This window comes from Portunus trituberculatus, chromosome 41, assembly GCF_017591435.1.
Source record: "Portunus trituberculatus isolate SZX2019 chromosome 41, ASM1759143v1, whole genome shotgun sequence".
NCBI classification, from domain to species: Eukaryota; Metazoa; Arthropoda; class Malacostraca; order Decapoda; family Portunidae; genus Portunus; species Portunus trituberculatus.
The window spans coordinates 41,258,872-41,286,856 of record NC_059295.1 but is presented as its reverse complement, the minus strand read 5'-3'; the positions used below and the strand labels follow the sequence as shown (position 1 = coordinate 41,286,856).

At 33.1% G+C, this 27,985-nt stretch overlaps 2 protein-coding genes across 7 annotated transcripts in view; one reads left to right on the top strand and one right to left on the bottom strand.

Annotated features, from left to right (window-relative positions):
* The window catches only part of LOC123516445 (pyruvate dehydrogenase phosphatase regulatory subunit, mitochondrial-like), a 64,156-nt gene extending 37,303 nt beyond the window's left edge, over positions 1 to 26,853 (top strand). For 5 of the 6 annotated variants that reach the window (XM_045275734.1, XM_045275735.1, XM_045275733.1 and 2 more), the window contains exons 12-20: positions 284 to 438; positions 9,253 to 9,392; positions 10,466 to 10,513; positions 21,591 to 21,739; positions 21,832 to 22,030; positions 24,337 to 24,459; positions 24,582 to 24,728; positions 24,936 to 25,111; positions 25,360 to 26,853. In XM_045275734.1, the coding sequence (XP_045131669.1) occupies positions 284 to 438; positions 9,253 to 9,392; positions 10,466 to 10,513; positions 21,591 to 21,739; positions 21,832 to 22,030; positions 24,337 to 24,459; positions 24,582 to 24,728; positions 24,936 to 25,111; positions 25,360 to 25,588 (1,366 nt within the window). In that variant the 3' untranslated portion in view covers positions 25,589 to 26,853. The remainder of the gene's footprint in view (positions 1 to 283; positions 439 to 9,252; positions 9,393 to 10,465; positions 10,514 to 21,590; positions 21,740 to 21,831; positions 22,031 to 24,336; positions 24,460 to 24,581; positions 24,729 to 24,935; positions 25,112 to 25,359) is intronic. The other variant, XM_045275738.1, reaches the window with a different exon arrangement.
* Positions 26,518 to 27,985, bottom strand: part of LOC123516446 (ATP-dependent RNA helicase DDX24-like) — a 27,695-nt gene continuing 26,227 nt past the window's right edge. The window contains exons 10-11 of the mRNA XM_045275739.1: positions 27,640 to 27,926; positions 26,518 to 27,254 (exon numbers count right to left, since the gene is read on the bottom strand). Of these exons, the coding sequence (XP_045131674.1) occupies positions 26,876 to 27,254; positions 27,640 to 27,926 (666 nt within the window). The 3' untranslated portion in view covers positions 26,518 to 26,875. The remainder of the gene's footprint in view (positions 27,255 to 27,639; positions 27,927 to 27,985) is intronic.

The following is a 27,985-nucleotide window of genomic DNA, read 5'->3' as shown; positions in this document are numbered from 1 at the left end:
ATTTGTACATCTTTCTATCTATACACATGGATAGCAATCATACATGTGGTGGCTTAAATGAAGTATAACACACTCATACACATATCATCCATCCCTCTAGCCTCTAATGAAGAAAAACCGACAGACAAGTGATTACCAATGTATTTTACTAACATGTATTTCTTTTCTTTTTGACAACTATGTTCTCATCTGAGTTTGAATTTTACTGGCTTCTGATAAAATAAAATGTTGGGAATAAATTTAACAATAATAATAAGCATGTGTGTCTCTCTTTCATTTTCAGACACTATGAGATTCTATATCCAAGTCAGTGTGAGTACAGGCTGGCCAGAAAACTGAGGTGCTCTCCAATTTATATTGAACAAGAAACACGAGGTGCAGTCTTTGGAACACGGATGGGCTTTGAACGACCACTGTACTTTGACATAACACATAATAGTAAGATACTATAGTACTAGGTTTTTAAATTTAGTATACATTTTTATTTATATTGCAAAACTTCAATAAGGAACAACTGGCTTAGAAAGATAGCAGATATATTATATGTAACTATGAATCAGTGATAAACTCTGTGTATATTTTATATATAGGTTTGTAGCAGACAAGTATGAAAAGTATTTAATGTCATGTCAGAATCTCAATTATTTTCATTCATGAAAGGGAAGAAAGAGTACAGAGAAGAAATTTTGTTAGGAATTTATGAGTACAGTAAGTCCTCCTTATATGGTACTTCATTATTCGGTAAATTCACAGTTACGGTGTTTGGTAATTACTACCATTGATTCTATTTACGGTAAGAAAAATTCACATACGGTATCCACTCATGTTTTGTTTACACCATACCGTAGCGCCACCATGCCACGCGGCCACCACAACAATCAATCTCTTCTTACGTTTCCCACTGAACACAAGTGAAATCCTTACAGCATGTTTTTTGTGGATATTATCATCATGACACACAGTGACCCATCCATAATAGCTCCAAAATGTTCTACAGACACTGGGCAGAGAATATTGAGGTGATGTTCCTCTCCCCAAACACCACAGCTCTTCCAATGAATGGATCAGACAGTCATCAAGACATTTAAAGCCTAATACCAGCGGCAAACCATGCAACAACTGATAAAGGGCACAGATGAGCCTGGCAATCCCACTTTCAGAGAATGATGGAAGTCTTATAACATCAAGCACGCCTTAGACAACATCAAGTCATCTTGGAATGAAGTGAAGATGTCTACCATGAACTTGGCATGGAAGAAAGTATGGCTAGAATGCGTGCATGACTACCCAGGCTTTGCTAAAGACGACATTGGTGAGATCAGAAATGACATCATAAATATGTGCCATAGGGATGGCTTTGATGAAGTTGATGATGATGATGTTCAAGATCTTTTGGAAAGCCATGCTGAACCTCTCTTAAATGATGAACTTATAGAGCTAGACAAGGCATTACAGGAGGCAGAAAAAGAGGGCGATGAGGAAGAAGAACCTGTGTGTGGCCTGGATATCAAAACTCTTAGAGAATGTCTCTGTGGTATTGAAAAAGCTCTGGAGACCCTGAAGTAATGTGACCCAAATCCTGCCAGGAGTAGCAAAGTGGCTCATGACATAGAGAAAAGTGTCAAGATTTATCAAGAAATCTATGATGAAAAAGTAAGAAACGCCAAACAGTCCTCCATCTACTCGTTCTAAAAGCCAGTCAGACATGCTGTCCCTGTCATACCTGCCGACCCTGCTGCAGCTGGCCCTTCCACATCTGCTGCTGGCGGTTCCTCCATATCCTCTTTCTTCAAACCAGTGAAACATGCCAATCCTGCTACAACTGGCCCTTCCACATCTGCTTCCGACAGTGCAGACAACGATGTGTTTGAAGGTTTTGAGCCTCCCCCCTCAACCTCATCCTTGTCTGCCCACTCAGCAGAAGATGAGTAAGGGCTGAAATCCCTACTGTACCTTAGCCTCGGGAGGGACATCATCTGATAGAATACGTGGTGAGTGAAAGGTAAATAAAAATATTTTGTTTGTTTCTTTTGCACAGTACTTTACATTTTTTTTTATATGACTATTTTCATGTATTTTCATGTCTGTAGGGGTAACTTTCGATGTGCTGGAACACATTCCCTATTATTATATGTTATAATGGGTTCAGTATACGGTAATTTTAATTAACGGTAAGGCTTTCAGGAATGCATATGTACCGTATAAAGAGGACTTACTGTATATCTAAAAGTAAGTGTTGACATATGATATGACAGCAACACATTTTTCTGAGTTTAAAGAGAGTAGTTTAGCAATTTTGTCCTAGTGCAGAAACCACCTTTACATTATGATACAAAACAATCAATATTTTTTGTTATTAGCAAATTACTAACTTCCTTTCCTAATCTAAAGAATAAGTGGGTGCTTAAAACTTGAATGAAGGCAGGGATGTGGCTGAAAACTGGGGAAGCTGCAAAGCAAAAATGTGCAGTAGAATTTCTAACCAGTGTGAGTGTGACTTGTTGAGACTCACCAATAACACAGGCCAACCAACAATGTTCCAGTATCATTTCATCCACAACCTTGTTTATATCTGGCACATTTTCAACATGCAAAGAGAGAGCATTTGGATAGGGAGAAATGGAGGCTTCTTTGTCATTGCCATGACTTCTATACTTACATTTATTTTTAGCATAGTATGAATATGAACTGTGTATTTCCTTGATGATCTTTATTTTATTATCATCTTTAGGTACATTCAGGGAGCTCAGATATGGATTGCATATCAATAAGAAATATTTATGTGATAGTATATATATATATATATATATATATATATATATATATATATATATATATATATATATATATATATATATATATATATATCTCTCTCTCTCTCTCTCTCTCTCTCTCTCTCTCTCTCTCTCTCTCTCTCTCTCTCTCTCTATATATATATATATATATATATATATATATATATATATATATATATATATATATATATATATATATATATAAATATATATATATATATATATATATATATATATATATATATATATATATATATATATATATATATATATATATATATATATATATATATATATATATATATATATATATATATATATATATATATATATATATATTGATTTCGGTGAAACTGTTGCTGTCACATTAAACATATCAAGAGCTTTTGATAGAGTCTGGCACAAAGCTTTGATTTGAAAACTGCCTTCCTACAGTTTTTATCCTTCTCTCTGCAACTTTATCTCAAGTTTTCTTTGAGACTATTCTATTGCAGCCATGGTAGATGGCCACTGTTCTTTTCCTAAATCTATTAACACATTCCCTGCAATACAACCCACCAGTGGGTCATCAGTTACTATCCACTATTGTGATGTGACCCACCGGTGGGTCATACAGCAGTTTTCACATATAGTTGTAGCGGAAAGTTTGGGCACAAGACGTAAACAACTGTGACCTTTAAATACAGTAGACATTTAAAGACATTTAAATGGTACATGACATAACTTATTTGCCAAGTTATTTTCCTTTAAGCTTGATGACGTTCTCCAAATGTACTAGGATACTTTTTGCCAGTTTTTCTACATGATTGGAAATAATATCCCAAATATCTAGTATTTCTATTTTTAGCTTTCCTACAGTTGAAGCGTCATGATCCTGAAGCTTTTTTTTAATGATATACCACACATCCTCTATGGGATTCAAGTCTGGTGAATTCCTAGGCCACTTTTTGAAGTGGTTTACACTACATTCCTCTAACCACTGGCTAACAGACTGAGCTGTGTGAGCAGGAGCTCTGTTTTGCATAAACCAACTAGTATTACACTTTTTAAAACTTTTAGGCAGGTTATCACACAATAACTCAAAATAATTGTGCTGATTTATATTCTCATTTTTTCAAGAAACACTTAAGTGCCAACTCCACCAAATGCAAAGCAACCCCACACCATAACACTAGGAGCATGCTTTACCACTTTAGCTGTATAGCGTGGGCTATTTGGGGTCAGATTCCCTGGGGCGCCTCACATGCTTGGATCTGCAGCCCGACAACACCACAAAACGTTGACTCGCCACTCCACAAGACTTGGTCCCAGTCTTCTAGGGTCCAATCCCTATATTTCTTACAAAAAGCTATGCGATTATGCATGTTTTCCCACTTAGCAAGGGAAGAACTTTGGCACAATAACTACGATATTGTAAATCTTTGAGTAGATGATCAGAGATACATCTTATAGACATCCTGAAAGCAATGTAGGATTATTTTCCCTCAGTTTTCTAACTGAGTGTTGGATTTTTATTCAACTGCCTTCTAATGACCTTAGAAGTACGATTTGATGTCTTCCTTGGCTGACCAGGGCGAGGCTTAGGGGTAGGAATGGCGTCACCTCCCCCATTTCAAAATTTCTTGGTCCACTCTTGAACTTGCCGCACTCCTATTTCCATATGAGTGGCTATATCTTTACAAATATAGACCTCCTTATAGAGGATTATAATAGCAACAATTGAGTCGCTTCCCTGCTCTTTACCGCTTCCCATTTCAGAGATATTGGGCAAAAACACAAATGTACAATCTGCATGATATATGCTTGCACATTGCCATCACATGGACCTGGGGGCAACTCAACAGAATTGCCAAGTAGAGCATATTGTCTCTGCTAAATAGTGGTACAAGCCATACCATTAGAAAATAGCAAAATGTTTGGTCGCAGATTAGGTATTTTTCGTGTGTTGAGTTTAGCAAAAAGTTTGGGTGGCCTGTACTTTTGTACCCAAACTTTCCACTACGACTGTACATCACATTTTAATCTTACTATTAACAGAAATGGGATTATATAGTAAAATTTCAATAAACTGTATGTGTAGGAGGGCATAATAAACACTGATTTGTTAAATAATACGAAGCTTTTTTCATTTCTAGTTTTATGAAAATTATATGAGAAATAGTCCCCTTGTTTCCATATTTTTTTCTAATACATGTAAAAAAAAAACTATGATCTTGTATTTTTTTCTTCAAAAGAACATAAAACTTATTTCTATAACAAAATTACTGAAACAGGTATTACAGTTTGACTTTCTTTGACAAGCTTCAATGATTTTTTTTTGTTTATTATATTTTTCTGATATTGTATGGACAATTTGTAAAAAAAAAGCTGCCATTGGTGACCCTTTTGAATTACATATATAAATAAAACATAAGTAAAGAAACAAAACAATAAATAAAAAAATTATTCATTTAGAAATTAATTGAAAAATACTTTTTTCTTTTTCTAATACATGTAAAAAAAACATTATCTTGCATTTTTTCCTTCAGAAAAACATAAAACTTTTTATAACAAATATTTCAAACTGAGATATCGTAATTGGACTTTCCTTGATAAGCTTCAATAATTTTTATTGATCTTTTCAGAATTTCATAATTTTCCTGGTATCATCTTTATTATCTTATTTTATTTTCTCTCTCTCTTCTGTTGAACTAAGTTGACATTATCTTATTTTATTTTCTTCCTCTTCTGTTGAACTAAGTTGACTATAAAACGGTGTAACATTAATTTTCTAAATATAGAAAACAAAGAGAAATATATAAATCAATTTAGGAAAGAAAAAATATAGTACAGTATAGAGACGTTCAGTGAATATCACCAAATATGTCCACCGGTGGGTTGTATTGCAGAGAAGTCATAAATTTTTCACAGTATGCGATGCAACCCATCAGTAAGCAAACACTTTGAGCTTACCAGTTCATTTGGGTGCTCTCCCAGACAACATCCTCCTCTTTTCGCTTCGCTGCCTTGACCAGCATTGACGTGACAACAATTTATTTATATCACAGTGGGGGCGAGTTTGCTACGCTGGCAATCGCAGGGAACATGTTAACAGTGGTGTTCCTCAGGGTTCTGTCCTGTCACCCACTTTCTTTCTATTATTAATAATCTTAACCAAACTTCTTGCCCTATCCACGCCTACACTGATGATACCACCCTACACTTTTCTATGTCTTTTCAGAGACGACCAACCTTTCAGGAAGTCAACAGATTACGCAGGGACACCACAGAATGCCGGACCTCTGATCTTTCTAAGATTTCTGATTGGGGCAGAAAAAACTTCAATACCTAAAAAACCCAATTCCTCTGTCTGTCAACTCAACACAAGCTTCCAGACAACTATGTTCTCTTCTTCAATGACACTCAACTGTTCCCATCTTCTACATTGAACATCCTTGGTCTGTCCTTTACTCATAATCTAAACTGGAAACTTCACATCTCATCTCTTGCTAAAACAACTTCTATGAAGTTAGGCGTTCTGAGGCGTCTCTGTCAATTTTCTTGTCCCTCCAACTGCTAACTCTGTACAAGGGCCTTATCCGCCCCTGAATGGAGTACTCTTTGCATGTTTGGGGGGTTTCCACTCACACAGATAAGGTGGAAATCAAAAGGTTTTCGTCTCATCAACTCCTCTCCTGTGACTTACTCTTTTCAGCCTATTTCTCACCGCCAAAATGTTGCATCTCTTGTTATCTTTTGTCGCTATTTTCATGCTAACTGCGTCACTGATATTGCTAACTGCAAGATCAGTAGAGCAATTAGTCCCTCCTCCTGGGGCCTCACTGCACAAGGCTTTCGTCTTCCTCTCACCCCTGTACTTTCCAACACTGATACAAGAGTTAACCAGTGCTCTGTCATTCATACCTTTCTCTGGTAAACTCTGGAATGCCCTGCCAATCTTCTACGACTTGAAATCTTTTATGAGGAAGGTTTCAAGACATTTGTCCCTAAATTTTGGATAACTCGCTTGACTTTTAAGGGAACTGGCAACCCAGTGGGCCTTTTCTTTTAATTTTTTGTTGCCCTTGGCCAGTTGCTCCTCACATAAAATATATACATGTATATATATATATATATATATATATATATATATATATATATATATATATATATATATATATATATATATATATATATATATACATACAGTGGAGACTCAATACACAAACGTAATTAGTTCAAAATAGCTGTTTGAGTATTAAAAAGTTCAACTATTGATACTTATAAATTAGGTAATTCGTTCTAATCTTAGCAAAACCAAGTTTATAAAAATTTCAATATATTTTTTTTTTTAGAATTTTGATTTGTACATACCATAAGTCACGGCTGGTGATGGATAACTTAGAAGATGGGGGAAGAAGGATGGGAAGGAGTTTCTCCTGGTATACTCGTAATTCCTGTGAGTCCACTAGTGGAGTGCTGTGCACCACTAACACTTGCACTCTCACCAGATTTCTTATTTTCACCATTAATAAGCCTTTTTGGTGCCATCGTTAGTTTCTAAATGAAAAACTACCGACAACGCAGAAGAATGTTGTTTTTGTCAAGACTGTGGCACGACTAAGGATGCGCACAGGCATTGGTATACCGGTATTACTGGTATTACCAGTAATACGGTATCAGAACGGTACAGTGGCGGCTGCGAGAAGGGAGATGACAGAGCTTTGTATATAACCAAATGTGCAGCCGTTTGATTAGCAGATATTTTCACCACTAATAATCCTTTGGTGTTAATGTATGTTTCTAAATGAAAAACTACTGATAGAATACAGGAGAATGTTATCCTGATGACCGCAGCAGAACAAGTCACAACTGGCGGAAGGGGAAGAGGGACGCCAGGGAGCATTTGTTTACAACCACGGGTATGGACGTTCGACTATCAGGAATTTTTTTTAGTATTAAATCAAACTTTTGCGTTTGAGTATTGAAAAGTTTGAGTATTTAGACGTTCAAGTAATGAGTCTCCACTGTAAATCGCCAGAATTCGTTCCCATTTTAGCAGAACAGAGGGTAACACAAACAAAATGGCTGAAGGGGACTCTCATACTGCATTCTGATAGGTTTAGAGAGAGGTCTGACATCACAGGAGAGCCGCGTGGTTCGCTGTGTGGCCGCCAGGGGACCGCCAAGTTTGAAGTCAGATCGCCAAGCATATACTCGGTGGTCTGTGGCCACCCTACCGCCAAAAGCGAATTTCGCCAAGCTGAGATTCTCCAAGTGCGGGGGCTTACTGTATATATAATTTTTTTTTTAACCCATGTAGTATGTTGGGGACCAGCCCAGAACACATGCCCCCTATTTTCATTATTTCCTATGGGAAAATTACGTCCACTTAACGAATTTTCGCTCTACGAACAGCTTTGATACCCCTTTCCTGTTCGTTAAGTGGAGTATTGCTGTATATATATATATATATATATATATATATATATATATATATATATATATATATATATATATATATATATATATATTTAGTACGTCTGCCATAAGTCAAAACTTGGGCCTAGCCCAGTCGACAGTCTGGACGGTGTTAAAGAATCGTGAGGCTATAAAAAAAAGCTAGGGAGAATGCAATGGATCTGCAGAGCAGAGCTTTGTCTGCCCACTCAGCGGAAGATGAGTAAGGGCTGAAATCCCTACTGTCCCTTAGCCTCGGGAGGAACATCATCTGAGAGAATACGTGGCGAGTGAAAGATAAATGAAAATATTTTCTGTTTATTTCTTTTACGCCATACTTTACATTATTTTATATGACTATTTTCATGTGTGTAGAGGTGACTTTCAATGTGCTGAAATACATCTCCTATTATTACATGTTTTAATGGGTTCGGTATACAGTAATTTCGATTTGCGGTAAGGTTTTCAGGAACGCATATATATAGTATAACAAGGACTTACTGTATATATATATATATATATATATATATATATATATATATATATATATATATATATATATATATATATATATATATATATATATATATATATATATATATATATATATATATATATATATATATATATATATATATATATATATATATATATATATATATATATATATATATATATATATATATATATATATATATATATATATATATATATATATATATATATATATATATATATATATATATATATATATATATATATATATATATATATATATATATATATATATATATATATATATATATATATATATATATATATATATATATATATATATATATATATATATATATATATATATATATATATATATATATATATATATATATATATATATATATATATATATATATATATATATATATATTAATTTTTGCATCTGCTCTTGGCTAATATCTTCATGTTATTTTTACCATATTTAAATAGTATTTTCAATCATACAATTCTTCACTTTCAGGAAGTGATCCGCCAGCCCAGATGCCTGACGGGTCGTTCCATAAGCCAGTATTTTTGGACTGCATCAAAGAGGAATATCAGGCATGCAGGGAAGGCGTTGGAGTCATTGACCTCTCTTCTTTTACGAAGATTGAAGTTACAGTAAGACTCAGACTTAGAGATCTAATATATAAATATAGTTGTAGTTTGGATTTTCTCCATCCCCCCTCACCTTTTTTTTTCTCGATAGTGGTAATAGTTGAATGAAACACCATGCTCCTAGACTGGAAGAATATTGTCTCCATATTTTGGTTGGTCAAGAGTTTGATGAATCCAAAATGCATCTTTATTTCATTGTATTTGAATGGGAAAAACAGATGTATTGTATGGAAATTTAAGATACAAAAGGTCAGTGTGGTCCTTATTAATTTTTCATTCATCAAGGGATTACTGTATTGTGTTTTCATTGTCAACTCCTGCTTTTTATTTCAATTTTTATATAATTAGATATGTTATTAGTGTGTCATTCATGTGGTCATGTGTAAATAAGTTTAGTTTGACACAAAATACAACTATAAATATACTAATGAAATTAAAATTGGAGGGGCAGCCTTTGGGTTGGAGAGATTGGTGCTTCTGTGTAGCAGCTGCATGGACTATCTGCCTCATAATCATCACATTGTAAACTGTTCCTATTAATATCATGACTACATCTTTTAGCAGTTTCTGTCTCATGAAGAAATAACTATGGGGATATTTACCATATTTATATATTTGTCTATTTATTTATATATTCTTTTTAAGTGAATCGAGACTAACCAAGAATTATTCATTAAGTTTGTATTGAAATGGCATGCCTTATGAATCTTTGAATATTTAGATAGAATTCATAAAAGTTAGTTTTTATTTATTTAGTTTTGGAGGTGTTCTGATCTTTTTTTTTTTCTGAAAAATGGTCAGATTTAAGAATTTTCAAGACTTGAACAGTGATATATATATATATATATATATATATATATATATATATATATATATATATATATATATATATATATATATATATATATATATATATATATATATATATATATATATATATATATATATATATATATATATATATATATATATTTTTTTTTTTTTTTTTTTTTTTTTTTTCAGAAAATAGAAAAGTACAGATACAGATTTGCTCATACAGCTTTGCATATTAATATATTTTTTCTCTCTCTTTCAAGTCTGTTGGATTAGATAAATATAAGCAGTTTGATGCAGAAGAAACAAAGGTAATTTTTGTTTTATCAGTGCAAAGTTGCTTGCTGTTTGACAGTTTGCTTTGTATGTGATTTGATCTCATCTTTGTTGATGTAATGAGGCCTTTAGCTTTCTGCTTTCCACTTTTGCTTTCAGGAAACTTGTGTTTTGTGGGACTTATCAGTTTCAATTTTTTTCTCTAGTACTTATAATTTCTGTGTGAAATATTCTTGCACTGCAAATTTCTTCTTGATTCACGGGCACATGCACACAAAAAATTTAAAAAGGAGTCTCTATGTAATAAAGGTTGCTCTACAAACCAGTTAAGGGCCACTTGTCATGAAAACTGTGGTTCATAACATTCAGTTTTTTGATTACTGCAAATAAGCATTCATAATAAGCAGTCATTTATTTGCTATAAAGATTCAGCTTGATATTATCAATTGTAAAACTTTTTTGACTACATGTTAGTTTAAGGAGTTTGTAAACATTTCTTAATGATGAAACATGTTTTCAACTTCATTCCCCCTATACCTACACATGAAATTTTTTGACTCCCGCTATTTGGCTTAGAATGTTGTTTATTTTCACCTTACAGTCTGCAGTCAAAGAAAAAATTATTTAGAAACTGCAACAGTGGGTCATAAGCTTTCCTCATGGAAAGGAAAATTATGTAATTTAGGGGGTATTTGTTAGATTTTTCACAAAATGATCAACATTTAATATATACCAGAGGTGGGCACGATTAAAAGAAAATTTAAGTTCAATTAGTGATTACCATTTTGCCAGCTTGTCAGGTCCAATTCGATTATCCAATTCAGGTGCCAAGAATCTGTCTGATTAGTGATTATCCAATTATCTGATTTGATTGAATTTTTTAAAGCGATTCAATATTTTGAAAAGCGACTCAATGTTTTAAAGTGATTTTCAATGCTGTTAAAGGAAATTTAATACTTTTTACCATAAATAAGTAATTTATAACTAATTTCAAAGAGAAACCAAGCTTTTATAATAAAAAATAAACATTTTATTTCTATTAAAATATAATTTAACAAAAATATTAAACTATACAGTACACAAAATACACACAGTAATACTAATATTCATTTGAGAAAATGTTAAAAAATTTACAAAGAATCTGCTGTTGCAAAAAAACAAAGACGTCAACCTAGATTAACCACAAATTGCTTTAAATTTTCAGCAGTCTGATTATGATTATCTGATTTGTTTGCCAGGGGTTAGTTTGATTTGATTATCCGATTCAAAAATGAGAATCTGATTACTCGGATAATCAGACTTCTGAATCGGATCACTCACCTCTGATGAACAGTATACTTATAAATGTATTGATTTTTCATTAGATGAGAGTGTCTTTATTTGTCAGGATGTGTGTGTGCATGTGTTTGTGTTGTTATACAGGCAAATGTATTTATTTATTTGCATGCATTTGTGCAAGATTATTTAGAACTTTTGAGATTTCATTCAGACCTACTGTAGATGCATATAAGCTGCTGTTACTTATGATGATAATTATGAACAGTATACAAGACTTAAATGCAGCTCTTTTTTTTTTTGTTTTGTGTGTGTGTGTGTGTGTGTATTTACCTAGTTGTATTGTACAGGGTTTGAGCAGGGCTCATAGTGTCCTGTCTCCATGTCTCCATTTATCCAATTTTTCTTTAAAGCTATGCACGTTATGTGCTGTAACAGCTTCATCACTCAATGCATTCCACTTTTCCACAGTTCTGTGTGAAAATTGTATTTTCCAATATCCTTCACACACTGCCTCTTCAGGCCAATTGGTGTTTTGATAAACCTTTGGTTTTGAAAACATGCACCTCTCCCTCCATTTTTCTGTCGTATATGGTATCCAAATCTTATTTATTATGGAGACAGGAGAACCCTATGGCCCCCTCTTCCCCCTGTACATATATCTAGGTCAGGCTCCAACAGCTGCTGAAGTGTTTCCCCGAGGAGCTGTTTTCACCGCACATCTTGTCAGTACGGCTTCTTAACAGCGTGTGTGTGTATTTACCTAGTTGTAGTTTTACAGGGCCTGGGCTTTACGCTCATGTGGCCCCATCTCCATATCTACACTTATCCAATTTTTCCTTAAAAGTATGCACACTCGTTGCTGACACCACTTCCTCACTCAAACTGTTCCAAGTCTCAACACATCTTTGCGGGAAACTATATTTTTTAACATCTCTCAGACATCTTTCCTTCCTCAGTTTCTTACTATGCAATCTTGTGCTTCAAATGTCATATTCTTCTCTCAGGATCAGTTTCTCATTATCCACTTGATCCATTCCGTTAATCAATTTATAAACTTGTATCAGATCCCTCACTCCCTTCTCTGTTCCAGGGTTGGTAGATCCATAGCCTTTAGTCTCTCCTCATATGTCATCCCTTCAAATTCTGGAACCATTCTTGTAGCCATTTTTTGTAGTCTCTCCAACTTCCTTATGTGTTTCTTTTTATGGGGGGTCCACACAACTCCTGCATATTCCAATCTGGGTCTTATTATAGTACTTATCAATTTCTTCATCATTTCTTTGTCCATGTAGTGAAATGCTACTCCAATATTCCTTAGCAAATTATATGTCTCTGAAAATTCTATCAATATGGCTTACCGGTTGATTGTTTTCTTCCATCGTCACTCCTAAGTCCTTTTCCTTTTTTACTTTCTCCAGTTCTACTCCATCTCCCATCTTATAGATTCCCACTGGTCGTCTTTCACTCTTTCCCATTTCCATGACATGGCTTTTGTCCTCATTGAATTCCATTTCCCACATTTTACTCCATTTCCAGATCTTATTTAGGTCTTCCTGCAGTATTTCACAATCCTCTTTTTGCTTTATAACTCTGCACAGTTTTGCATCGTCCGCAAACAGATTTATGTAGCTGTTCACTCCTTCTGGCATGTCGTTATATATATGAGAAAAGTATTGGTGCCAATACTGACCCCTGTGGCACTCCGCTTTCTACTGCTCTCCACTTGGACTTCATATCTTTAACTACCGTCCTTATTTCTCTCCCCCTCAAATAATTTTCCATCCATCTCAATGTGCTTCCTTTTAAGCCACCCTTCTCCTCTAACTTCCACAGTAATCTTGCATGTGGCACTTTATCAAACGCCTTTTTTAAATCCAAATAAATACAGTCAATCCATCCCTCTCTCTCTTGTACTCTATCAACTATTCTAGAGTAGAAACTCAATAAATTTGTTACACACGACTGACCTTTTCTAAAACCAAATTGGCTATTTGATAATGTGTTGTCTTCAAGAACTCGATCCATTGTTTCTTTATTACTCTTTCACACATCTTGCATATTACACTAGTTAGTGATACCGGTCTGTAATTTAAAGGTTCTTCCTTCCTTCCTCTTATATATGGGAACCACCTCAGCTCTTTTCCATTCTACTGGTACTGTTCCATTTTCTATTGAGCATTTTATGATGTTGTATATAGGACTTGCTAGTTCTTCCCTACATTCTTTCAGTATTCTGCCTGAGACTTCATCCGGTCCCATTGCCTTCTCTTCATCTAATTCCTTCATCAACTCTTTTATTTCAAGCTTGGTTACTTTAATCTCTTTCATATAGATGGTCTCTCTATTACCCTGTGGTCTTTCAAATTTGGATTCCTTAGTAAAGACCTCCTGAAATTTACTGTTTAACAGTTCTGCCATACCTTTTGGGTCTTCCACCATCCTGTTCTCTCCTTTTAACCTTTCTATTGTTTCTTTTTGCCTTATTTTTCCATTTATGAATCTGTAAAACAATTTTGGTTGCTCCTTACATTTTTTGACAATGTCCTTTTCATAGTTCCTTTCCTCTTCTTTCCTCACCTTAGCATATTCATTTCTTGCTGCCTTGAAGTTTTCCTTATTTTCTGAATTTCTATTTCTCCACCTTTTCCATGCTCCATCTCTTTTCTCCTTTGCCCTAGCACACCTTGCATTAAACCAATCTTTCTTTCCTTCTTCTTTAGGTCTATATTTTGGGACATATTCCCTGACTCCTCTTTTGTATACTGTATTTCCAAAAATAAGTTATATTTCTCTTGCACCCTCTCTGAGTTTTCCATTTCCTCCCAGTTAACGTTTTTTAAATAGTTCTTGAGGTTCTCAATATCAGCCTTTCTGTAGTTTAATCGGTCTCCTTTTTATGATTCGTCTCTATCTTCCTTCCCCTCTTCTATATCCATTTCTAATATTACATGGTCACTCTTTCGCAATGGGCACTTATATCTTATATATCATCGTTCATTTGTATACCCATTGTAAAAACCATGTCCAATCTCGCTGGCTCGTCATTTCCTCTGAATCTTGTGTTTTCCTTTACTCTTTGGTCCATCATGTTATCTATCATTAGATTCAGTAATCTTTCTCCCCAGGCTTCTTCCCCCATACCACTTTCATAATTTTCCCAGTCCACCTCCTTACAGTTGAAATCTCCTACTAATATCACTTTTCTCCTTTCTTTAATGACTCTCGTTAGACTCCTTATTGTGTCATCTATCATGTCTTTATATTCTTGATTGGTCCATGAATTTGTTTTTGGTGGCACATATGTTCCAATGATTGCTAACTCTTTTTATTGATATGTATCTTAATATACAGTACTTCTGCTTTTCCTTCCCCACACTCCACTTGGTTTACCACCATTTCTTTCCTTAACATCATCATGACTCCTCCTCCTCCTTTATTCACTCTGTCTCTCCTCTATATATTATACCTATTATCCATGTCTACTTTTATTGCCTCATTTAATATTGTTTCAGCCAGGCTTATAATATCCGGTTCTTCTTTCTGTATGTAATATCTTAATTCTAATTTGCTTGATAAAACCCCATCTATGTTTGTATACATCTTATCACCTTTACTTAACCTTGCTCCATTTTTTTCTCTTCCTTCTCTTTTATATACCATTTTCTTATCCTGTCTCCTAGAATTCTCCAAAAAAATGCCTTCTCCTCCTCTGACCTTTCATTATTTTTTTGCCTTGCTTCTGCCACCAGTTCGTTGTGTCTCTTCCTTTCTTCCTCATTTCTATTTTATATATATATATATATATATATATATATATATATATATATATATATATATATATATATATATATATATATTATATCCTTGCAACCTTCTGTTTCTCTGTGTTTTGTTGTTCTATATAATATTTCTTCTGTTGCTGCTTGTGATTTTAGTAGTATCTTAATTGGTCTCACTGTTCCTTCTTGATATGGTCCCATTCTATGGATTTCTTCTACCTCCTCCTCTAAGTTCTGTCTTTCCTCGTCATTTAGATTCTTTAGTTGGTCTTTGACTGATTTCATTTCCTATTTTCCCCTTCTTGGTATATATTTTACATTTTTTTCTTTCAGACCAAATATGATTACACTTTTTCCTTTTTGCAATTTCCCTTACTAGATTTTCTTTTTCCTTAAGGACTCTTATAATTTTGTTTGCCATATGCTCATCTCTTTCTTTTAGCTGTTCCTGAATCACTTCCTGAAAATTATCCTTGTCTTTCTTATCTTGGACTCTCCATGCCTGTATTTCTTTCTTAATCATGTCCTGTACTCTTTCCTCTTCTTTGTTTACTAGATCTTTCAGATCCTCTTTTTCTTTCTTGGCTTTACCAAATCCTTCCATCTGTTTCTTGTACTTAGCTAGTTCCTTTTTCAGTTCCTGGTTTTCTGCTCTTAGCCTAGCATTGTTTTCTTCCACTTTTTATCCTTTCTTTCAAGTTCTGAAACTCTTTTTCCTGTTCTTCGTTCTCTTTAATTCCCATACTTTCCTTTATCCATTTATCAAATTTTCTTTCAATCGTTAACACTCGTATGTAAGGCAGTGTTTGCCGTATCAAAAACTACGAATGCCCCCTCTCCCTCATCAATATATTCATCCTCTTGCATTCTTTCCCTGGTCTCATACCTGCATTTAGATGTAATCTCTTCCTTACTTATGCTTTTCTAACAATGTATTCCTGAAAACGAGTGCCACACACTCGCCCAGGCCTCTGTAAATACAAACAACAGGTGTGTGTGTGTGTGTGTGTGTGTGTGTGTGTGTGTGTGTGTGTGTGTGTGTGTGTATGTTTTTGTGTAATTCACTGTTTGATCTGCTGCAGTCTCTGATGAGACAGCCAGACGTTACCCTCTGGAACGCGCTCAGAGCTCATTATTTCCGATTTGTGTGTGTGTGTGTGTGTGTGTGTGTGTGTGTGTGTGTGTGTGTGTGTGTGTGTGTGTGTGTGTGTGTGTATGTGTATTTACCTATTTGTATTTACCTATTTGTGTATTACAGGGCCCGAGCTAAGCTCTCTGTGACCTGTCTCCTTGTCCATTCCTGTCATATCTCTTTTTCATCTGATTGACACACACCGCATCAACGACATCACTGCTCAGTTTATTCCACTTATCAATGCTACGATGCGGGAAACTGTATTTTCTCACGTCATTTAGACAGATGTCCTTTATTAGCTTTTTTCCATGTCCCCGGAGATGATTACTTGTGGTCACCTTTATCAACTCTCTGTCCAATATGTCAATCTTGTTCACCAATTTATACATAGTTATCATGTCTCCTCTTGTTCTTCTCTCTTCTAATGTGGTCAGGCCCAGTTTCCTCAGTAGTCTAACTCCCTGAGTCCTGGTACCATCCTTGTTGCCAGCCTTTGTATCCTTTCCACCTTCTTCACATTTTTCTTCATATGCAGTGACCAGACACAAGCTGCATATTCTAACAGGGGTCTTATTAAGGTACATAATATCTTCATCATTCCTTCATCTAGGTAGTGGAATGCAAGGCCAATATTTTGAAGCATGTTATATGTTTTCCTAAATATCTTGTTCATGTGTTTCTCCGGTGACAAAGTGTTTTGCACGGTTACTCCTAAGTGTGTGTGTGTGTATGTGTGTGTGTGTGTGTGTGTGTGTGTGTGTGTGTGTGTGTGTGTGTGTGTGTGTGTGTGAATGAAAAAACAAAAACAAAAAGGAGAAAGCACAGATTGTGTGAGTTGTATTGTGCGTGGCATGAGAGAGAGAGAGAGAGAGAGAGAGAGAGAGAGAGAGAGGATGTGTGTGTGTGTGTGTGTGTGTATTTACCTAGTTGTAGTATTTCAGGGCCTGGGATTTATGCTCCTGTGGCCCTGTCTCCATATCTACACTTATCCAATTTTTCTTTAAAACTATGCACACTCGTTGCTGACACAACTTCTTCACTCAAACTGTTCCACGTCTCAACACATCTTTGTGGGAAACTATATTTTTTAACATCTTTCAGACATCTTCCCTTTCTCAGCTTTTTACTATGTGATCTTATGCTTCGAATGTCATATTCTTCTCTCAGGATCAGTTTCTCATTATCCACTTGGTCCATTCCGTTGATCAGTTTATAAACTTGTATCAGATCCCCTCTCTCCCTTTTCTGTTCCAGGGTTGGTAGATCCATAACCTTTAGTCTCTCCTCATATTCTGGAACCAAGATCCATAACCTTTAGTCTCTCCTCATATTCTGGAACCATTCTTGTAGTCTCTCCTCATATTCTGGAACTATTCTTGTAGCCATTTTTGTAGTCTCTCCAACTTCCTTATGTGTTTCTTTTTATGGGGGTCCACACTACTCCTGCATATTCCAATCTGGGTCTTATTATAGTACTTATCAATATCTTCATTTCTTTGTCCATGTAGTGAAATGCTAATCCAATATTCCTTAGCAAATTATATGTCTCTCTGAAAATTCTATCAGTATGGCTTACCTGTTGATTGTTTTCTTCCATCGTAACTCTTAAGTCCTTTTCCTTTTACTTTCTCCAGTTGTACTCTTATCTCCCATCTTATAGATTCCCATGGGTCATCTTTCATTCTTTCCCATTTCCATGACATGGCTTTTGTCCACATTGAATTGCATTTCCCACTTTTTACTCCATTCCCAGATCTTATTTAGGTCTTCCTGCAGTATTTCACAAACTTCTTTTTGCTTTATAACTTTGCACAGTTTCGTATTGTCCGCAAACAGATTTATGTAGCTGTTCACTCCTTCTGGCATGTCGTTTATATATATGAGGAAAAGTATTGGCACCAATACTGACCCCTGCAGCACTCCGCTTTCTACTGCTCTCCACTCGGACTTCATATCTTTGACTACCGTCCTTATTTCTCTTCCCCTCAAGTAATTTTCCATTCATTTCAATGTGCTTCCTTTTAAGCCACCCTTCTCCTCTAACTTTCACAGTAACATTGCATGTGGCACTTTATCAAATGACTTTTTTAAATCCAAATAAATGCAATCAACCCATCCCTCTCTCTACTCCTGCATATTCCAATCTGGGTCTTATTATAGTACTTATCAATTTCTTCATCATTTCTTTGTCCATGTAGTGTGTGTGCATGCGTGTGTGCACGTAGAATACAAGAGAAGATGAATGTTTAATGGAAAATTGTTTTTAACCCCTTCCCGGCTGCAGGGCAGATGAGTGTACTACAAAATAAAAAATTGTCTATAGATAAGTGTTATTTGTGTTCTGTTGGTGATAATTACGAGTATGTTAATATATTTGTATGAATGTTTGGAGTTACTCACATCCAAGACTTGTGACTTGGGTGTAATTTACTTCCACATATCTTCATATTTTTTACATATGTACTTGTTTTTGTACCTATTAATTTGTAGGCAATGTTGCTGGCGTGTGGTACAGTTCTCTCTCCTGGACATGATAGGCTAATAATAAAAGAAAGTGGAAAATGCAAAAATTTTCTGTATTAGCTTATGTGCGTAGCACATCCACCATCAACAAAGCATAAACAGTGGCCGGCCTTGAGATGCCATGTTGACCAGTGTTTGGGTATTTGAGATGCCAAATAATGATTTGTTTTATGAATTTTGTTACTTGTGAGGAATCGTCTATATGTAGCACAAGATCGCATAGTAAAAAGCTGAGAAAAGGAAGATGTCTGAGAGATATTAAAAAACATAGTTTCCCGCAGAGATGTATTGAAACGTGGAACAGTTTAAATGAAGAAGTTGTGTCTGCAACGAGTGTGCATACTTTTAAAGTAAGATTGGATAAGTGTAGATATGGAGACGGGGCCACACGAGCATAAAGCCCAGGCCCTGTAAAACTACAACTAGGTAAATACACACACACACACACACACACATTTCCATGACATGGCTTTTGTTCACATTGAATTCCATTTCCCACTTCTTACTCCATTCCCAGATCTTATTTAGGTCTTCTTGCAGTATTTCACAATCCTCTTTTTGCTTTATAACTCTGCACAGTTTTGTATCGTCCGCAAACAGATTTATGTAGCTGTTCACTCCTGACATGTTGTTAATGTGTGTGTGTGTGTGTGTGTGTGTGTGTGTGTGTGTGTGTGTGTGTGTATATACACTAAGGGAGTGATTCATCATGCAGCGGCAGGAACATGAGTTAATGTGCGTATACCTAAGCGAAGTTTCCAAGTATTTTGTAATCATATCCCAAATTGCTCATAAGGCAAGATGCTTGTATCCTGAGATACCACTGTACAACTTAATATTTTCTTAGTGCTTACCTTTATAATAGTAACTGAAAATTTTGAGTGAGTTACTTCCAGACTAAAGTTTATACATTATATTTTGAAAACAGTATTGAAACAATTCATTTTGTTTATGATCAATTTGAAGACTGTATTTGAGCTAAATAATTGTCAGATCAAATTAATTCAGGTAATCAACATGCATATGTGTAGTAGTTGCTTGGGCTTCATCACAAATTCAGATTTTACATACAAAATTTTAAATGAAGGACTGCCCAGCACAATATTGGTAGCATAACTTGTCCATAGATAAAACTAGTGGTGCTGATTTTTTGGTCCAGTATTGTTGGTAATGAGGAAAAATATCAGGAAGTTCAAAATTTCAAAGAAAAAAGAAAATATGTTTTATATTCTCTTTTCAGATTTTCAAATTTAGTCTTTTTTTAAAAAGTAAGTAAAAGTAACAGAAGGTATTTTGCAAACCAATTATATATTTTTTTTCAATCAGGTACTATTGTTGTTTACCTTTGTGGAATCAGGTGTTTTGATAACCTTTCACACCAGATTCATGGACCCCTGCACATGAAACCTTTCTTTTCCCATATTTAGTGCCTTGTAAGTAATGGAAATGAAATTTTAAGAGAAAATAATTTTGACATAGTAACATAATTTTTACTATCTTGGGGTCAGGAACATTTTTCTGCAAGTATGATATACTCTCTTGTGTAATGCATCCATTTATCTCAGTCATTAACTTTGTTGATTTTCAACAAACAAAAAACAAAACAAAAAAAATATTGAAATTAAAGAAGGCAGTTACAAATAAGTTTTTATCAGTACATGAAAAACATACTGGCACATGACTGTGCACTCCGTTATAACAAGCTGCACTTGATTCTCACAGCATATAAACAGTATTACAATACTTAATTTTCATTTGGTTATTAAAAATAATTATCATCTCTGTGAAAGAACATCTTGAATGGACCTTAAGCTGAATTCTTACCTCTGATCTTAAGTTTAATTGATTCAATCTTAGATATTTGAAGAACATGGATCTGTCAAGATGTTTTTGAGAAGAGTTTCTTATAAGGTTTAAAATACAGAAAATCATGAAATAATTTCAGTTAACAATGGTAAAGTAAAAAACCACACTTTCTGTTGAAGCTTGGTCTTTGCACTCTGTAGAATTTTACTTATCAGAAAGATTTATCAATTATGATCACTTACATGATGAAAAGCATAGGAGATGCATTCTTAACATGTGTACAATAATAGGTATTTAATCAAATAGTGAATGAATTTTCAGGATTTCATGAATTTAATGTGAAAAAAGATTAGTATAGAAATTCTCAAAGCAATATATATATATATATATATATATATATATATATATATATATATATATATATATATTTATTAATGTGAAATTATCACTATTCAGAATGAAAAGCATGAGATATATATATATATATATATATATATATATATATATATATATATATATATATATATATATATATATATACAAATGTACTTGTATTATTTTAGATATTTATGCATATATTTTATGTCTCAGTCTGCAGCAAACCAGGTTGTTGAATTTATGCAAAAATTATGCAGTAATGATGTCAACATGCCTTTGGGTGGTGTGGTGCACAGTGGCATGCAGAATGAGCGAGGAGGATACGAAAATGACTGTCTCCTCATACGGCGCTCAGATAACAGGTGAGATTTTGTGTTTCAAACATTTGTTGCAATTAGCATCTAAGGGCTGTTGTTATTCAATGTGTATTTGACATAAATCAAAATTTTCACAGCTACTTGATGCTTGCCCCCACAACTCAGCAGACTCGAATTATGGATTACATGAGAAGGCAAATAACTCCTGAAGCTTGTGTCTCAGTGGCAGATGTTACTTCCAAGTATTCCGTACTGAGTGTTGTGGGTCCAAAGTCACGAGAGATGTTGTCCTTTATCTGCAACACTGACTTAATATTTTATGAAAACATGGCTAAGGTATGTACTTCATGTTGTATTTCTATATTATATGACTAAGGAATGTATTTGTCTCATTGTATTGCACCTAATATTTTTCACATTAAGTTTAAGATTCCTTTTCGATGTGTATTTTCATGAATGTTCATCAGACCAATCAATCAATCAATATATATATATATATATATATATATATATATATATATATATATATATATATATATATATATATATATATATATATATATATATATATATATATATATATATATATATATATATATATATATATATATATATATATATATATATATATATATATATATATATATATATATATATATATATATATATATATATATATATATATATATATATATATATATATATATATATATATATATATATATATATATATATATATATATATATATATATATATATATATATATATATATATATATATATATATATATATATATATATATATATATATATATATATATATATATATATATATATATATATATATATATATATATATATATATATATATATATATATATATATATATATATATATATATATATATATATATATATATATATATATATATATATATATATATATATATATATATATATATATATATATATATATATATATATATATATATATATATATATATCTATATATATATATATATATATATATATATATATATATATATATATATATATATATATATATATATATATATATATATATATATATATATATATATATATATATATATATATATATATATATATATATATATATATATATATATATATATATATCTATCTATATATATATATATATATATATATATATATATATATATATATATATATATATATATATATATATATATATATATATATATATATATATATATATATATATATATATATATATATATATATATATATATATATATATATATCTATATATATATATATATATATATATATATATATATATATATATATATATCTATCTATCTATATATATATATATATATATATATATATATATCTATCTATCTATCTATATATATATATATATATATATATATATATATATATATATATATATATATATATATATATATATATATATCTATATCTATCTATATCTATCTATCTATCTATCTATCTATATATATATATATATATATATATATATATATATATATATATATATATATATATATATATACCGTTACACGTTTGTGAAATTGCCCATTTCATGAAATGGGCAAACCCAATTCATGAAATGAACCTAACCTAACCTAACCCAACCCAATTCATGAAATGTGCAATGGAGAGGCCATTTCATGAAATGGTTAGGTTAGGTTAGGTTAGGTTAGGTTCATTTCATGAATTGGGTTTGCCCATTTCATGAAATGGGCAATTTCACAAATGGGGTGTAATATATATATATATATATATATATATATATATATATATATATATATATATATATATATATATATATATAATGGAATTTCTCAAATTATGCAAGGGATATGTTCCTGAAAGGATCCTGTAATGTAGAAATTGCATAGTGAACATGATTACTGAACTAAACTTTACAGTACATACCAAGTCTGGGGCATTGCATTTAGCTGACTTTAAGTTGAAGGATACAGCATGTTGACAGTACATGTGGGGAACACCTGGGGCCATATTGTACAAATTGCCATTATAGCTAATGACATGGTCATAGTGAGACAAAATGGTGCATTTTTAGACAAAACCATCTATGACTTACTGTAACTTTCTGATGTAGTCATAAGTGCTAAGACATGGTTCACCCTGTTACAGCATTACCAATGACCGTCTTAACTCTAGTCAACATTGTGGGAACGTGGCTGTATATACCATTATAGAGGCATTACATTGTTGAGTTATATGGGAAACCTGTTCACCTCCATTTTCAATGACTGCCTTAACTAAATCACTTAATAAATTAAGCCCAGCCAGGCTTTTAAGAAAGAGTATTCTACTTCGGACCACATGTTTTAGCCGAGATGTATTATTGATCTATTCAAGTGGAAGAAGAGGAAATTTTGTTTATTTGTAGCATACAAAAAGGCATTCTATATGGTATGGAGGGAAGGATCATGGTGGAAACTCATAAGAAATAACATATATATATATATATATATATATATATATATATATATATATATATATATATATATTTATTTATCAGATATTAAAGATCAAGTAATTTAAGTCAGATACATTTTATGATAAATAAATATCTCTTATTTCCAGGATATCAATATAGCTTATGCTTCTGGAGTGTTGGTGCTCTCATTCACTCATACAGGGGAGCCAGGCTACACTTTAATCATTCCAGCAGAGTACACCCTTCATATATACAGGCAGCTAATGAAGGTAAGTTATTATATAGCATGAACACTTAAAAACAATATTTTCTCCTTGTGAATTTTATAAAAATAAGCACTCGTTTTGCTCTTCCATTATTTCTCATACTTCAGAATTCTGTTACATTGCAGCTTGGGTATGACTATGGAATTCGCAATGTAGGGATGATGACAATGCGAAGTCTGCGAGTTGAGAAATTCATTCCCTTTTGGGCAGAGGAACTAGACTCTACTACCACCCCTTATGAAGTTGGCAGGGGCTACAAAGTTAAGCTTAATGTAAGAAGTAATTTTATGAACTAATAGCACAACCTTGTAGTATTGAAACAGTATTTGTATACTAATGTGCTTTCTCTTTATTGCCAAGTATCTTTGAGATTAGACTGAATTCTTCCTTAGAAGTTGACTTAGGCAAGAAAAGATATCATGCTTGCTCATTGCAGGAATTATGAATATAATAACTTTCATTATATTGGAATATTTCAGAAAGAATACTTCATAGGAAAATTTGCATTGATGAGGCAGTCTACTCAAGGCTTGAAACGAAGATTGGTTCATTTTGTACTAGAAGACAGTTTTGACGCTGATGTAGATATTTGGCCTTGGGGAGGCGAACCTATTTATCGCAACAACCATTATGTTGGCAATACAACATCTTCAGCGTACGTATCTATCACCAATATGTTAAAACATTGTGTACTTTCTTTAAGGGCTCCATTTATGACCAAAACTAAAAGCAGGTGCTCTAAGATGTAATTCATTAATACAAATGGATTCATTCTAAAAAAAATATCATCATTAATTGATTATTTAAGCCTCTTAACTAAAATTACCATTTAATACTACAGTATGTCAAAATGGTTACTTTTCCACTTTTTATAAAATTACCATGGTTCTTTTATATTTTCAGATTTGGCTTTACACTCAACAAGATGGTGTGCCTTGGGTTCGTCAGGCATCATGAAGGGGAAAATGTCACACCTGAATATATTCTAAAAAATTCTCATTTTGAAATTGACATTGCTGGGAAAAGAGTTGCAGCTCGAGCTTCTCTACAACCTCCCAAAATGCCAAAAGTTAAAATGGATGGCATTTCATCATACAGACCCAAGGCACGAGGTATTTTGGCACATAAGTGATTAGGAACAAAATGTGAGACATTTGAAACATATTCATAGCCAAGTTTTTTTTTTTTTTTTTTTTTACAATTTGAAGATTTTGATAAAGAATATGTTTTATGATGAACGTTTTGGATAAATAGAAGAAGATTAAAGGATTAACAAGTGAGAAATTGTGATGATTATGAGGAAGTTAAGAGGAGTGAATGAATTGCAGAAATAGTCAAAACCTGGAAATAGTTAATTAATCTGGAATGAGTGTTGACAAGGATGAGTGGACAGTAAAAGAAAAGCTTTGTGATTATTATAGAAGTGAGGTGTAAGACAGCTGTGACATTGCTAATTTTTTTGTAATATTTACATTGATGTATGATGTAAATTGTCTACTTATAACACTTTACTTGCTCCAGGAGCAATACCAAAAGGGTAACTACGACAGAAGAACCTCATTTCTCTCTCCAAACATCCCCTTCCTGTTTGCTCAAGCACTTAGCCTCAATTAACACCTTTGTCACACATCTACTTTTCTCTATCCCTTATAGTATGTTTAGCTGTGTTCATACTAGAAATAATTTTGCTATTCCTATTGAATACATGCATTGTAACCATGGACAATATAGCACAGCAATTGCAAATGAAATAATGGAAATGAAGATGTGAATGGGTTGAAGTGGTGAAAGAAAAAAAATGGTAGATTGACTGAATTAATAAAATCATGCGGCATCAGGATTGTTTGGATGTGTTGTAAGAACGAGGGATTTGAAGAGTGCTCATTGTGCAAATGAAGAGTGAAATATATGCTAGAGGGAGGCTGCCCTTGAAATAGATAAACATTACATGACTATTGGAAAGAGAGATGATTGATCACTTCACTGCTGCAGCCACTCCCTTGAAGGACAGCAGCTCTTGGAGTCAGAAATCAGGTTGTACTCAATAATAATACTCTTAAATTATCTTACTTTAAAGTTTAATAGTTACAGTGATTGCATAAAGTTTGCATGAAAAGTGTGGCTCACGAGGATGACTTCCACTTAATGATTGGTCTTCACTGAGGCTTATCTCATACAACTCAAAGTTTTAATGAACATGTGGTAAAACTGTTCTAACTTTATTAGAAATTTAAAGTAGAACATTTTTACAAGTGTAATTAATATATTACAGTATTCATCAATTTAGGAATCTGTATCATAACATGTTATTCTTATAATTAATAGTGATTGTAAGAATGACTTGTATTTATGTAAAAATATGTACAATAATTGAAATCTAGTCAATATAAAACTGTATCTGTTGTATTACTGCCTGAATCTAGATGTCATTAGCTGCACTTTTTTGTTTTAATTTTCTCTTTTCAAAGCCTTTAAATTTTTTCTTGTTTATTTTTTTCCTTGGTGGCTTGTGTTTCACAGTACTCAAAAGTTTTTGAAACTCTTTAGATTCCTTCTTCATCACAGATAATGCCTTACTTGAGTTGCCACTTTCTTCATCAGTATTTAAATCACAATTCATACCAGTACTGTAAGTTACAAGTGATCCTGTCTGAGTTGGATATTTTCCTGAGAAGTCAGAAGTCATGAATGGAGCTGACAACATCTTCATTAGTACTTTACGATTGTTCTGTAGCTCACGCTTCTCCTGAGCTGTCTTCATGGACTTTTCTCTTTCTTCGTCAGGATCTAGGAAGTCTCTGTAGTGAAAGTATCCAAGGAATCAAGCACTTTAAAAGGAAAAGCCTAATGATTCTATATGTGAACTTAATTATTAAATGAGAAAGCAAGTAAGTACATAAAAAGATTTTAGGTCACTGGCTACCTAAAAGGTAATGTTACACAAAACCAACCACTAGATATAAAATTCCAATCAAAACTTTTACAGAAAGGATCAAACTATAGTCAAGACTTAATTTTACTATCTCCCTCTGGTGGCCCAAACAAAGCAGCACACCCTTATACATACTGCACATCATTCAACCCCTTCAATCCCTTTTGAAAAGAATTAGTCTCATGCACTATACAATTACACCCAAATATTAATTGATTTGCAAAAAAAAAAAAAGCAAAATTTTTACTTACTCATCAAGAAGTATATCAGCCTCCTCTGCAGCTTTTCTGAACCATTCACTATTGGCATTTGCTTTGCGATTCCTGTGTTCCATAGTCTCAACAGTGCGTGCTAAGTCGAGGCGCTGTTTCACCTGAGTCATGATACTTGAATCAACTGGAAAAGGAGGTAGGTCTGTGGCTCTGTTCAAGGTGGCACACAGTTGACGATACTTTTTTGCTTCAGAAGTCTCTATAAGGAGGACACTTAATCCTTCCTGTTGGGCTCGTGCAGTGCGGCCACTCCGGTGAACATAGGTCTGGAAAGTGGTACACATCTTTACGTTAAAAAATTATACTATTTTTAGTTTTAGTTGTA